The sequence below is a fragment of the Pelodiscus sinensis genome, unplaced genomic scaffold (genome assembly GCF_049634645.1).
Source record: "Pelodiscus sinensis isolate JC-2024 unplaced genomic scaffold, ASM4963464v1 ctg45, whole genome shotgun sequence".
NCBI classification, from domain to species: Eukaryota; Metazoa; Chordata; order Testudines; family Trionychidae; genus Pelodiscus; species Pelodiscus sinensis.
The window spans coordinates 2948-15864 of NW_027465963.1; the positions used below are offsets into that span (position 1 = coordinate 2948).

The 12917-nt window shown below is 60.3% G+C and overlaps 1 protein-coding gene across 1 annotated transcript in view; it reads right to left on the bottom strand.

The window, feature by feature from the left end:
• Positions 1–304: 304 nt before the first annotated feature.
• LOC102450730 (uncharacterized) overlaps positions 305–12917 on the bottom strand; it is a 132996-nt gene continuing 120383 nt past the window's right edge. Inside the window, exons 11-12 of the mRNA XM_075917379.1 lie at positions 12806–12913; positions 305–847 (exon numbers count right to left, since the gene is read on the bottom strand). Coding sequence (XP_075773494.1) covers positions 341–847; positions 12806–12913 — 615 coding nt within the window. The 3' untranslated portion in view covers positions 305–340. The remainder of the gene's footprint in view (positions 848–12805; positions 12914–12917) is intronic.

Sequence of the window (12917 nt, forward strand, 5' to 3'; positions counted from 1 at the left end):
CCGCGTGGAGGGGCGGACGTTGAACCTGGTCAACGTCTATGCCCCGAACGCGGGCCCGGACCAGGTCACCTTCTATCGGCAGGCGGCCACCTTCCTCGGCACTCTGGATCCTCGCGAGGGCCTGGTCCTGGGCGGGGACTTCAACACCACCCTCGATGACCGGGACCGTGTAGGACTCGCGAACTGCCAGGCCGCGGCGGACGTCCTCAGGGAGATCGTGGAACATCACTCCCTGGTGGACGTCTGGCGAGACCACCACCCGGACGACAGTACCACCTTCACTTACGTCCGGGTGGGGAACGAGCGGTCGAGCCACTCCCGGTTGGATCGCATTTACCTTTCACGATTCCATCTGGCACGAGCCCACTCCTCCAGCATTCAGCCGGCTCCGTTCACAGACCACCATTTGGTGTCCGTGAAGGCCTCTCTGACTTCGGAGAGGCTGGGGCCGGCCTATTGGCATTTTAACAATAGCTTGCTGGAGGACATGGGCTTCGTGGCGTCCTTCCGGGAGTTCTGGCAGGCCTGGCGGGGGCAGCGGCCCGCCTTTCCCTCGGCGCGGCGATGGTGGGATGTGGGGAAGGTGCGCGCCCGGCTCTTCTGCCGTGACTACTCCCGGGGCGCCAGCCGGCGGAGGGATGCGGCGATAGAGCAGTTGGAACGGGAGGTCTTGAAGCTTGAGAGGCGCCTGGCGTCCGCCCCCGAGGATCCACTCCTCCGCGAGGCGTGCCGGGAGAAGCGGGAGGAGCTCCGGGCCCTGGAAGATCACAGGGCCCGGGGCGCTTTTGTCCGATCCCGCATCCACCTCCTTCGGGAGATGGATCGCGGCTCCCGCTTCTTCTATGCCCTGGAGAAAAGGAGGGGGGCAAAAAAGCACGTCACCTGCCTCTTGGCGGAGGACGGCACCCCCCTCACGGACCCGGCGGAGATGCGCGGAAGGGCCAGGGCCTTCTACGCCAGTTTGTTCTCCCCGGATCCGACCGAAGCCGACGCCTGCAGGGCGCTCTGGACCGAGCTCCCGACGGTCAGCACGGGCGACCGAGACCGGCTGGAGCTGCCTCTCACTCTGGCCGAGTTCTCGGAAGCCCTCCGTCTCATGCCCAACAACAAAACCCCAGGCACAGAGCCCTCCCCCCAGTCCAGCTGTCCCTCCCCCCCTTCCTGCTGCCACCACCCCCAGTGCCCCCTCCGCTACCTTTACCACCTGGACTTTCTCTCCAGGGGCTGTTGCTCCGCCTAGGACTGTGCTACTGCAGCAGTGGGCAAGGTTGAGCCCCCACAAATGCTTGTGGGTGTGCTCCCCCCTTGGACTTGGCCCCGCTCCCTCACCTACATTGGGCTGGGGAGCCCCCTCACCCCTGCTTTCCCCACCCTACCTTAGCTTGCCCCCTTCCCCACTGTTTACCCCACGCTGCTAGGCGGGTTTGTTTTTCTCTCCCTCTGTAAGGTTACTCACCCACCACACTCAGTCCCAGAGTTTACGTGCCACGCCCCCGCCCCAGCTAGCCTGTTGTCTTGCCTCCTTTTGTCCCAACTCCCCCAGTATCTCCCTCCTCCCCCAGCCTCCTGCTAGCCTTTTTGGCACTGCCCTGCCAGCCTTGCCCCCCCGAGCACTTGTGCCCAATCCCTCTCCTTTTAGTCAGTCCCCCTAGTACACTGCACTTCCCTCAATGACCTCATAGCTACCCTCTGTACCTGCCCTGCACCCTCAATCGCATTTCCTGCCCCACCCTGCCAGCACCCTCCTCCTCTGTCTCCAGCCTTGCAAGGAGGAGTGGTCACTGGCCCCTTGATCCCCCATTTGCTTCCCGCCTGTGCTAGCGCCCTCCCTCCCTGCAATCAGCCAGCGGGAGGGAGTGGTTGCTTTTTCCCATCCCCTTCTTTCCCAATCACAAACCCCCTTTCCCTCATGTCCACTCTCCTCACGTCCCTACCCCATCCCCCGCCCCCCAGCAGCCTCCTCCTCTCCCACAGCCCTACAGGGAGCAGTGGCTGCTGGCTCCCCTTCCTCAGTTTCCCTACCAGCACCCTTCCTCTGTTAGCACCCTCCCTCCCTGCCAACAGCTCAGTGGGAGGGAGTGGTTGCTTTTTCCCATCCCCCTTCCTCCCTAATCGCATACCCCTTTCCCTCGCCCCCCCTTCCCTAGCACCCTTCCCTTCTCCCCCCTGCAATAGCACCCCCCCTTCTCTGCCACAGCCTCAGCAGGGAGGAGTGGCTGCTAATCCCCTCCCCTTTCTTGGTTCCCCTTCCCTGGATCCACTACCCTCCTCCCCTGCCTGTTGCTTGTCAGGGAGGACTGGTTCAGCTTTGCCCCTTCCCTGTTATCTGTGCCTCCCTCAATCCTCCCCCCATGATGGAGGAAACCCCCACCCCTGTTGACCCTACGGTCCCCTCATTGCCATTGACCCCGCAGACTGCTGCGGTTGACCTCCAGACCCAGGCTCCGCGCCTGCCACAGCTGATGCCCCCAACCCCATGCAGGTGGGCCCTCCACGTCAACCAGCAAAAAGGGCCGGGGGAGGGAAGAAAAAGGGCAAAGACCCAGCCTGGAAGTCCAAATCTTCTGTGGTCAAGGCCTCCACCACACTCCCTCCTTCCCCTGCTGTTCCCCCCACTGGCACTGGGGGCAATCCATCTGCTCCCCCAGAGCGTATGCCCAGGTATGTCTGCTGCCTCCAGCTCCATTCCTGGTGGCCAAGGTCCCTTTCCCACCCTGACCAGGACCTGGGCGTACGGGTGGTCCTCACCTCCATCCCGCCCTTCCTCCCCAATGCCGCCCTGCTGCCCTCCCTCTCCACTGTGGGGACACCCATCTCCATCATCAGCCATATCCCGCCCTCCGTCACATCCTGTTCTTCCGCCGGCAGGTACAGCTGCAGCTGCTGCCGGTGGCGCGTGGCGGGGAGGCGCTCGAGGGGTCCTTCCTGGTGCCCTACCAGGGGGCCCTTTACCGAGTCCACTACTCCTTGGGGGAGACCCGGTGCTTCCTCTGCTGGGCGATGGGGCATGTCCGGAGGGACTGTCCCTTGGCCCAGTCGGAGGAGGCATCCGGGGCCCGGGAGGGCGCCAGCCCCAACATTGCCGGCCCCCTGGTAGTTCAGCCTCCACAGCCACCCCTCCTGCAATCAATGGCTCGTCGTCAGGGGCCGGAGGCACCCTCTCTGGCGTGCCCGGGCAAGCAAGCGGGCCCTGCCTCTCTTCCAACTGTCTCTGCGGGGACTGAGGAGAGGGTGGTACAGTTGCTGCTGGGAGAGGGTTCCCCCAGGGAGAGGGTTTCCCTACCCCCCTCTCCCCCTCCCATGCCTCAATGCCCCCCTCGAAAACCATCCGCACCCCCTGGCCTTGCCCCTGCTGCCCAGCCTTCCACCTCCACCTCAGAGGGCTGGATGCTTGTTCGGGGAAAGCGCAGAGCGCACCCTTCACAGGCGCAATCTCCCCCCTCCGATGAGGAGGGTGGGAAGGCCCCGCTCCGAAACATACCGAGGGGGGCCAGCGTTGCTGAGATCGTCCCTGACGAGCGACAGCAGGAGGCGCCGGCCGAGGAAGCCGTGGCAGCGAGGGAGGATGACACCGTTCCCCCTGCGGAGCCTATCCGCAAGGAGGCCTCAGGTGGAGCTCCGCTGGCCCCGGTACCAGCTGTGCCTCCCGCTGCTACCGCCAAGGTAATTGTTGCCACGGCAGCCGGCGGGGACAACTCTGGGGCCATGGAAGATGGAGCTAAGCTCCATCCCAAGGAGACTGAGGCCCTGGGTCTAACCCTGTTCACCCCGGGGGAGGACGACCCTCTGCCAGCAGGCCTCGGTCTGGGCAGCAACCCCACTGCGCCACTCCCTCCTCTCCCCAACGCCCCAGGTGGCCGACCCCATCCTCACGCTTAGGGCGCCCCTAGTGTTGCCCGTCTGCCAGGCCAACTCTCGTGCTACAACTGAGGCTGCCGAGCCCTCAGGGGCAACGGGTGGGGTGGAGCGGCTGGGTCCCAGGATTGAGAGCGCCCCCTCTCTCAAAACTGAGGCGGGGCGGTCCTCTTCCCTCCCTGTTAGGGGCCCAACAGAACCCATCGCTCTAGCCAATGACGTGGTTGCAGACTCATGTTCCGATCAACCATTTGAGCCCAGCTTCAGTGTAGACCCCCCTTGTCCGCACCGCAGCCCAGCGGTACAGACTTGGGGGACCTTCCCTGTGACCTTGCCCAAAACTCTGGTCCCCTTCCCTGTTCTGATCCTCCCCTCCACCCCTTTCATGCCCTTGGCCCCAATCCTGCCCCTTAGGAACCTATATCCAGCCCTGAGTCCTCCTCCGTTCCTGACCCTTCTCCAACCATTACCGTTGTTCCCCCTTCCCCTTCCAGCCCACCGTCTCACCCTGAGCCCATTCCTTCCTCCCGCCCCTACCGGGAAAGCTACTCTCCCATTATCATCTCCCCCCCCCCCCCCCCCCCCATCTTCCCCCCCCACACTCCTGCCCCCACTGTGATGCCTGCTCCCCCTCAACTGCCCTCACATCCCACTATTATTGCCGCACCCAGGGAGCTGTCCCCTTCCCGCTATCTGCGGCCAGCTCTCGGGATGGTATTTGTGTAGCCACTCCCTAGTCCTTTAGGGGTGCCTTGTTCCCTCCACCGCCCCCTCCCTCGCTGGGGTCGGGGACAGGCAGCACGGCACCATCGTTCTTGGCGCAGCACTGGGGCTCAGACCCCAGTTTGACAGTCTCGGTGGCCCGTGAGGTCCTTTTGGGCGCCCAGATGGAGGAAAAGCCCAGTACCCACTGAGCACTGGGGGCCAAGCTCTGCCAATTCCTCTCAGATACGCGCGGGGCTAAAGGAAAGGGGGAGCTGGCCCTTCAGCACTGGGGGGGGATTTCCATTCAATCCTTGGGGCCACAAGGGCCCTTTTGCAGAAGGGGAGAGGGACCAAGAGGCAGGACGTCGCGGTCTACCAGCAGACCCACAAATTCCATTATGCCTTCGGCTCGGGGAGCAGCCTGTTGTGGGGCCTGCGGGAGGCTGACGATCACCCTGCCCGTGAGAATCCACCCCAGCCCTCATCATGAAGTACACCGTCATTGTAACATTAAATGCCCGGGGGCTGTAGGGCGGGTCTCCACAGGAGCCAGGTGCTCTCCTTCCTTGGGGGGGCGGGGAATACTCTGATCTTCCTGCAAGAGATCCACACGACTCCAGCCGTCGAGGCTGGCTGGCGGCTGGAGTGGGGGGACGGGGTGTATTTTAGCCACCTCGGCGCTCGCTTGGCCGGGGTGGTCACCCTGTTCTCCCCTGCCCTACGGCCCGAGGTGCTGGGGACCGCCAAGGTTGTCCTGGGCCGCCTGCTGCACGTCCGGGCCCACGTGGAGACGCTGACAGTCAACTTAGTCAACGTTTACGCTCCAAATGTGGCCCCGGACCAGGTCACTTTACGCCACCTTCCTCGGCACTCTGGATCCTCGCGAATGCTTGGTCCTGGGTGGGGATTTCAATACCACCCTCGAGGACCGGGACTCTGCAGGAGTCGAGAACTGCCAGGCCGCAGCAGGCATCCTCAGTGATGGTCCACGATCTCTCTCCCTGGTGGACATCTAGCGAGACCACCACCCAGATGACACCACCACCTTCACCTACGTCCGGGTGGGGGACAAATCAGTCAAGCCACTCCTGGCTGTATTGTATCTACTTATCCCATTTCCATCTGGCGCAAACCCACTCCTCCAGCGTCCGGCCGGCCCCGTTCACGGACCACCATCTGGCGGCCGTGAAAGCCTCTCTGACTTCGGAGAGGCTGGGGCCGGCCTATTGGCATTTTAACAATAGCTTGCTGGAGGACGTGGGCTTCGTGGCGTCCTTCCGGGAGTTCTGGCAGGCCTGGCGGGGGCAGCGGCCCGCCTTTCCCTCGGCGCGGCGATGGTGGGACGTGGGGAAGGTGCGCGCCCGGCTCTTCTGCCGCGACTACTCCCGGGGCGCCAGCCGGCGGAGGGATGCGGCGATAGAGCAGTTGGAACAGGAGGTCTTGATGCTTGAGAGGCGCCTGGCATCCGACCCGGAGGATCCATGCTTCCGCGAGGCGTACCGGGAGAAGCGGGAGGAGCTCCGGGCTCTGGAGGACCATCGGGCCCAGGGCGCCTTCATTCAATCCCACATCCAGCTCCTGCTTCTTCTATGCCCTCAAGAAAAAGAGGAGGGCTAAAAAGCACGGCAGCCCCCTCATGAATCTGGAGGAGACGCGTGGAAGGGCCAGGGCCTTCTACGCCAGTTTGTTCTCTCCAGATCCGACCGAAGCCAACGCCTGCAGGGCGCTCTGGACCGAGCTCCAGGCGGTCAGCGTCTGCGACTGGAACCGGCTGGAGCTGCCTCTCACTCTGGCCGAGTTCTCGGAAGCCCTCCGTCTCATGCCCAACAATAAAACCCCGGACATGGATGGGCTGACCGTGGAGTTCTACCGTGTGTTTTGGGACGTCCTTGGCCCGGACCTTGCCAGCATCTGGGCCGAGTCCCTGGAGAGCGGGGTCCTCCCTCTTTTGTGCAGGTGAGCCATGCTGGCCTTATTGCTGAAGAAGGGGGACGTCCGCGACCTTTGGAATTGGCGTCCCGTCTCGCTGCTCAGCACAGACTACAAGGTCGTAGCAAAAGCCATCTCGCTGCGACTGCGGTCCGTGCTGGCGGACGTGATCCATCCCGACCAGACCTACACCGTCCCAGGCCGTAGCATCTTTGACAACTTGTATTTGGTCCGGGATCTCCTGGAGCTTGGGTGTAGGGACAGTTTGTCATTCGCCCTCCTGTCCCTGGACCAGGAGAAGACGTTCGACAGGATGGATCACGGGTATCTCCTGGGCACCCTGCAGGCCTTCGGCTTCGGGCCCCGGTTTGTGGGTTTTCTCTGGGTGCTGTACGCCCTCGTGGAGCGTCTGGTCAGGCTCAACTGGACCCTGACCGAGCCGGTCAGCTTCGGGCGGGGAGTACGTCAGGGGTGTCCTCTGTCGGGCCAGCTGTACGCTCTGGCGATTGTGCCCTTCCTTGGTCTCCTCTGTAAGAAGCTGACGGGGTTGGTGCGCCAAGAGCTGGAGCTGCAGCTGGTTCTTCCAGCGTACACCGATGACGTGCTCCTCGTGGTCCAGGACCCGGGTGACCTGGCGAAGGTGGAGGCCTGTCAAGTCGTGTACTCGGCAGCCTCCTCCGCCCGGGTCAACTGGGTCAAGAGTTCTGGCCTGGTGGTCAGGGACGGGTGGCGGGCCGGCTCCCTCCCACCCGCGCTTCAGGCCATCAGGTGGAGCGCGGGTCCGCTGCTCTATCTGGGCGTCTATTTATCTGCCATGCATCCCTCTCCGCCGGAGAACTGGCAGGGTTTGGAGGCCAGGGTAGGTGAGCAGCTGCAGAGATGGACAGGACTAATAGTAATAGGATGACATTTAATAGTGAAGTGTAAGGTTATGCATTTAGGGATTAATAACAGGAATTTTAATTATAAGCTGGGGACACATCAGTCGGAAGTGACGGAGGAGGAGAAGGACCTCGGAGTCCTGGTTGATTATAGAATGACTATGAGCCGCCATTGTGACATGGCCGTGAAAAAGGCTAATACGATCTTGGGATGTATTAGGCGAGGTATTTCCAGTAGGGATAAGGAGGTGTTAGTGCCATTATACAAGGCATTGCTGAGACCCCATTTGGAATACTGTGTGCAGTTCTGGTCTCCCATGTTTAAGAAGGATGAATTCAAACTGGAACAGGTACAAAGAAGGGCCACTAGGATGATCCGAGGAATGGAAAACCTGCCTTATGAAAGGAGACTCAAGGAGCTCGGCTTGTTTACCTTAACCAAAAGAAGGCTGAGGGGGGACATGATTGCACTCTTTAAATATATTAGAGGGTGTGGCGGGGTAGCCCCGCCCCTCCCGGAGGCCGCCAGTGCGCCGCGACCGCGGGGGAAAGGAGCACTCCCCGGCGCGGCGTGCATAGCCGTCCGTTCCCCCCGAGCGGGGGGGCCGGCGCACCGGCCGGGTGACGAGCCGGGGCCGGCCGACGGCGCAGACAAGGGGCGGGGGAAGGAGGTCGCAGAAGTGACGTCATGGGGAGGCCGGCCCGAGGGGGGGCTGGCGGCCGACGAGGGGGGTGACGTCATCTGCCTGCGATCGGCGGGCAATTCAAAAGGACGCAGTGGACCAGCGAGCGGGGGGGACGCTGAGGCGACGGACCCACCCTGGGGGCGAGTGGAAGAAGCCAGGTACTGGAGACCCTGGGCGGGACCGGAGTGGAGGCCCGCAGGGTGAAGCAATTTAACTTGGGGGAAGAAGTGGCCCAGGGCGGGGACGTGGACCCTGAGAGTGGGGGAGTTTAGGGTTCTCGGACCCCCCCCCCGCTAGGTAGGGAGTCTATCCCTGACCTTAGGGCCCTGGGTCGGGGTCTGGAGCGAGGGCGGGCCGGGACCCCCTTCCCCCAACCGGCTGAGCTGAGGGGAGTAGAGCCGGGCGTACCGGCCACCAACTGCCATAAAGGACTGAGGGAGGGCAGACGTGAGCCCCTCCCCCCGAGGGAAACCCCTACAGAGGGATAAATACCAGGGAGGGAAAGGAATTATTTAAGCTCAATACCAATGTGGACACAAGAACAAATGGATATAAGCTGGCTAGTAGGAAGTTTAGACTTGAGATTAGACGAAGGTTTCTAACCATTAGAGGAGTGAGGTTCTGGAACGGCCTTCCAAGGGAAGTAGTGGGGGCAAAAGATCTATCTGGTTTCAAGATTAAACTAGACGGGTTTATGAAGGGAATGGTTTGATGAGATAACATGATCTTGGTAACTGACCATTCATTATCAGTGGGAAATAGGTCAATGGAGGGATGATAGGCGTTACTATAGAGAACTTTCTGGGTGTCTGGCTGGTGAGTCTTGCCCACATGCTCAGGGTTTAGCTGATCGCCATATTTGGGCTCGGGAAGGAATTTTCCTCCAGGGTAGATTGGAAGAGGCCCTGGAGGTTTTTTGCCTTCCTCTGTAGCATGGGGCACGGGTCACTAGCGGGAGGATTCTCTGCATCTTGGGGGTCTTTGAACCATCATTTCAAGGATTTCAATATCTGAGATCTAGGTGAGAGGATTATTCTAGCAGTGGGTGGGTGAGATTCTGTGGCCTGCACTGTGCAGGGGGTCAGACTAGATGATCAAAATGGTCCCTTCTGACCTTAAAGTCTATGGGTATGTCTACACTACCACCCTACTTCGAACTAGGGTGGTTAATGTAGTCATACGGAGTTGCAAATGAAACCCGGGATTTGAATTTCCCGGGCTTCATTTGCATAAAACCGGGCGCCGCCATTTTTAAATGTCCGCTAGCGCGGACTCCGTGCCATGCGGCTACACACGGCACGGAGTCCACACTAGCAGACATTTAAAAATGGCGGCGCCCGGTTTTATGCAAATGAAGCCCAGGAAATTCAAATCCTGGGCTTCATTTGCAAGTTCGTATGACTACATTAACCACCCTAGTTTGAACTAGGGTGGTAGTGTAGACATACCCTATGAGACTTCCCAGGAGGGTACTGGTGCTAAATCAGCTGGTCCTGTCCATGCTCTGGCACTGGCTCAACACCCTGCGCCCAGCCCCGGAGGTCCTGGCCAAGCTCCAGAGGGCAGCTTTGGGGTTCTTTTGGCCAGGACTGCACTGGGTCTCTGCAGGGGTCCTGTCCCTCCCCCTGGAGGAGGGGGGTCAGGGCCTGGTCTGCATACGCAGCCAGGTCCGGACCTTCCGCCTCCAGGCCCTGCAGAGACTCCTCTTCAGTGCAGGTAGTCCAGCATGGGGCACCTTGGCCCACGCCTTCCTCCGAGGGCTCCGATACGACCGGCAGCTCTTTTTTATCCACCCGAGGGGTCTTCCGCGAGACCTCTCAGAGCTGCCGGAATTCTACCAGGACCTCCTCCAGACCTGGAAGCTGTTCTCGGCGACCAGGTCCGTTGTGGCCTCCGAGGGGGCAGACCTCCTCGCGGAGCCCCTGCTCCACAATCCAGCCTTGTGCGTGCAGGTGGCGGAGTCTCCCTCGGCGCGCCGGAGGCTGCTAGACCTGCTAGACTACGACAGGGGGACTGGATGGATCTCCGAGCGCTCACTCAGCGCATGGGGCTCTCCACCCCCCGAACCCCCCTGCGCCTACTCCAGGAGGTGAAGGCGGTCTTGCCGCAGCCTGCTCTTGATTTCCTGCAGAGAGCCCTGTGAGAGGGTACACCCCGCCCCTCCCCTCCTGCAAATCCTCCGTCCATTATTATCAGGCCCCTGTTCCGTGAGCCCCCCCGGCCTTCCCACCCTTGGACCCCCAGCCAGTTGCAGGATTTGCAGCCGGTGTGCTTCCAAACCGCACCAAGGAAACACCTGTACACACTTGTGTTCCACAAACTCCATTTCCCCACCCTCATGTCCTGCCCCAACACCAAATGGCGGGACCACCTGAGACCTATAGAGGGTGGGGAACCCCGATGGGCTAGCATATTTTCCACCTTAATACCGTGGCCCATCGGGGACATCAGTTGGCGGCTCCTTCACGGGGCCGTGAGCACGGGCGTGTACTTGGCGCGGTTCACCCCTATCCCAGACACCTGCCCCTTTTGTGGCGTGAGGGAGAACCTGGCGCACGCCTACCTCGAATGCGCCAGGTTGCAGCCCCTATTCCGGCTCCTCCAGAACCTCTTATTGAGGTTCTGGCTGCACTTTTCCCCTCACCTTTTTATTTACGCACACCCTATCCGTGGCCCCACAAAGTCGCGAGACCTCCTCGTCAACCTGCTCCTGGCCCTGGCATAAGCAACCATATATCATACCAAGAGGAGCATGCTGGACGAGGGGGTTCCCTGTGACTGTGGGGCCTATTTCCGCTCCTCCCTTGTGTCACGAATCCGGGCAGAGTTCCTCTGGGCAGCGTCCACTGGCTCCATCAACAGCTTTGAGGAGCAGTGGGCACCGAGCAGAGAACCCCGGACAGTGTCCCCATTTGGTTCCCTTCTTATAAACCTTTAGCCTGCACCCCTTGTCCCTGTTTTTCATTAGTTGTCCCAAGGAATTAGTTGATCCCCCAGGTCCAGTCGTCCCTCCCACAAGGCTGGGGGAGGGTCTTTTAGAAATGGGCGGGCTGATACCCACCCACTCCTGGGTTTCAAATAGTGCCCCACTACACAGCTCTTGAGAAGTTACTACTGCAATTGTCTCTACTACTACTGTGTTTAAACTGAAAACTAGACTCCCTGCCTGCAATGTATTTTTATTAAATTTGTAAGTTCTTCTGCAACACAGAACTTTATTTCTATCTTAGGGGTTGTAAGGGGTCCACATCAGTGGGAGGTCACACTGACCCCCTTTACTGTCCAGTTAAAGGACAGTAGCGGTGTCTTAATATATAAATAGTTAAGGGTCCAAGCCTCCCAGTAGGCTGGGACACGGCTTACCAGGCCTGGCCTTCAGTTCAGTCAGAGCCACAGGCTAAAAGTCAAGGGCCCAGCCTGGGCAAACAGTTTATATGGCCCAGCCCTGGGGCAGGGCGGGACAGGCACACAAACGTTTAACACAAACGGCGCAATAGCAGTCTACAGCTCCGTCCAGGTCCCAGACGGGCAGGGGTCGGCTCTCCTCGCTGGCAGAGAGCCAACAAGCACAGGGAGTTTGCCACACAGGGGGAACCTGCCACCCAAGGGAAGGGGTGGGGGGTGGGGGGGGGGGTGGGGGGGGGGACGGGGACATGACACAGGATGCAGGCCCACCCGCTCTGCTGCATCCCAGCCCAGGGCCCTGACAGTGGCAGCGCGGCAGCCACGGGGTCGGCGGGGATCCAGACTGTAGCACATCGACTAGCTCTGTGGGTCAGCGGGCATTCAAGCTGCAACTTGCTGCCCATCTGACCTCCATCTCCTCAGCCACCCCGGGGTCGGCTGTCTCTGGTTTGCTTCCCAGTTCCCCCGGGGCCTACCAGGTTCAGGCGCTGCTCCTCGGGGTCAGCTGGGGACAGAGGTGCTGGCAGGGTGTCCATGGGTTCCGGCTCAGGCAGGGGCCCAGGTGGACCAGCCCAGTCATCAGGGCCTGGCAGGGGTCCCAGAGGTCTCAGCATCTCTTCCGGCCGTGGCAGCCATCTCAGCAGCCTAGGCCAGGTGTTGGGGGCCGGCAGGGGTCCTGGTGGCCCAACCCAGTCCTCCCATCGGGTGTGGCGCAGCTGAACCCTTTGCTGCAGGAGCTGGGGCTGAGTGTCTGGCCTGTTCAACTGCTGGGCTCTGACTAAGCTCCCAGCTCTTATACTCCTAGTCCTGCCCACCAGCTTCCTGTGGGCAGGGCTAGGTGAGGCTGGACCCGCTCACCAAGGGGTCTTAAAGGGCCCTTCCTCTTCCGGGTCAGAGGGAAGCCATGTTGCTGTTCCAGGCTCATTACAGGGGTTCTTAAGCATTATCCATAGAGTGGGTCACACTTAAATAGAGGAACTCACAGACCACATCCCCTCTAGGCATGCCCAACTTCCTTCAAACTAGCAATCATAATATCTCTGTGGCAACAACAGCAATTGTTTCCCTTGAACAGGAATATTGAGCTGTTTCTAAATTGAGAGTTACCAGCTGGAAATGGAGAGCCAACACCACCCCGCCAGCTCCCCCAAATCACCAGCAAGTGTTTTACTTTGTATATTTAAATGATGAAAAAAAAAAGATTAGAGAGCACCACAATGGGAACCAGAGTCAGTATTAGGGATGCTATACTAGGTCATTAAGCTATATTGTTAGCACAACATAAAGCTCATAAAATGCATTAACAATGATCAAATCAAATAGAAAACAGTCTGCAAATCTTACTTCAGCATCAGCTTCAATCTTATCCTCCTTCACCATTTTTTCCACCATTCTTTCAGCTAGGGGTAAAAACATAGTTTTGGAGAGATTTTCATCCTGTGTTGAAATAGACTGG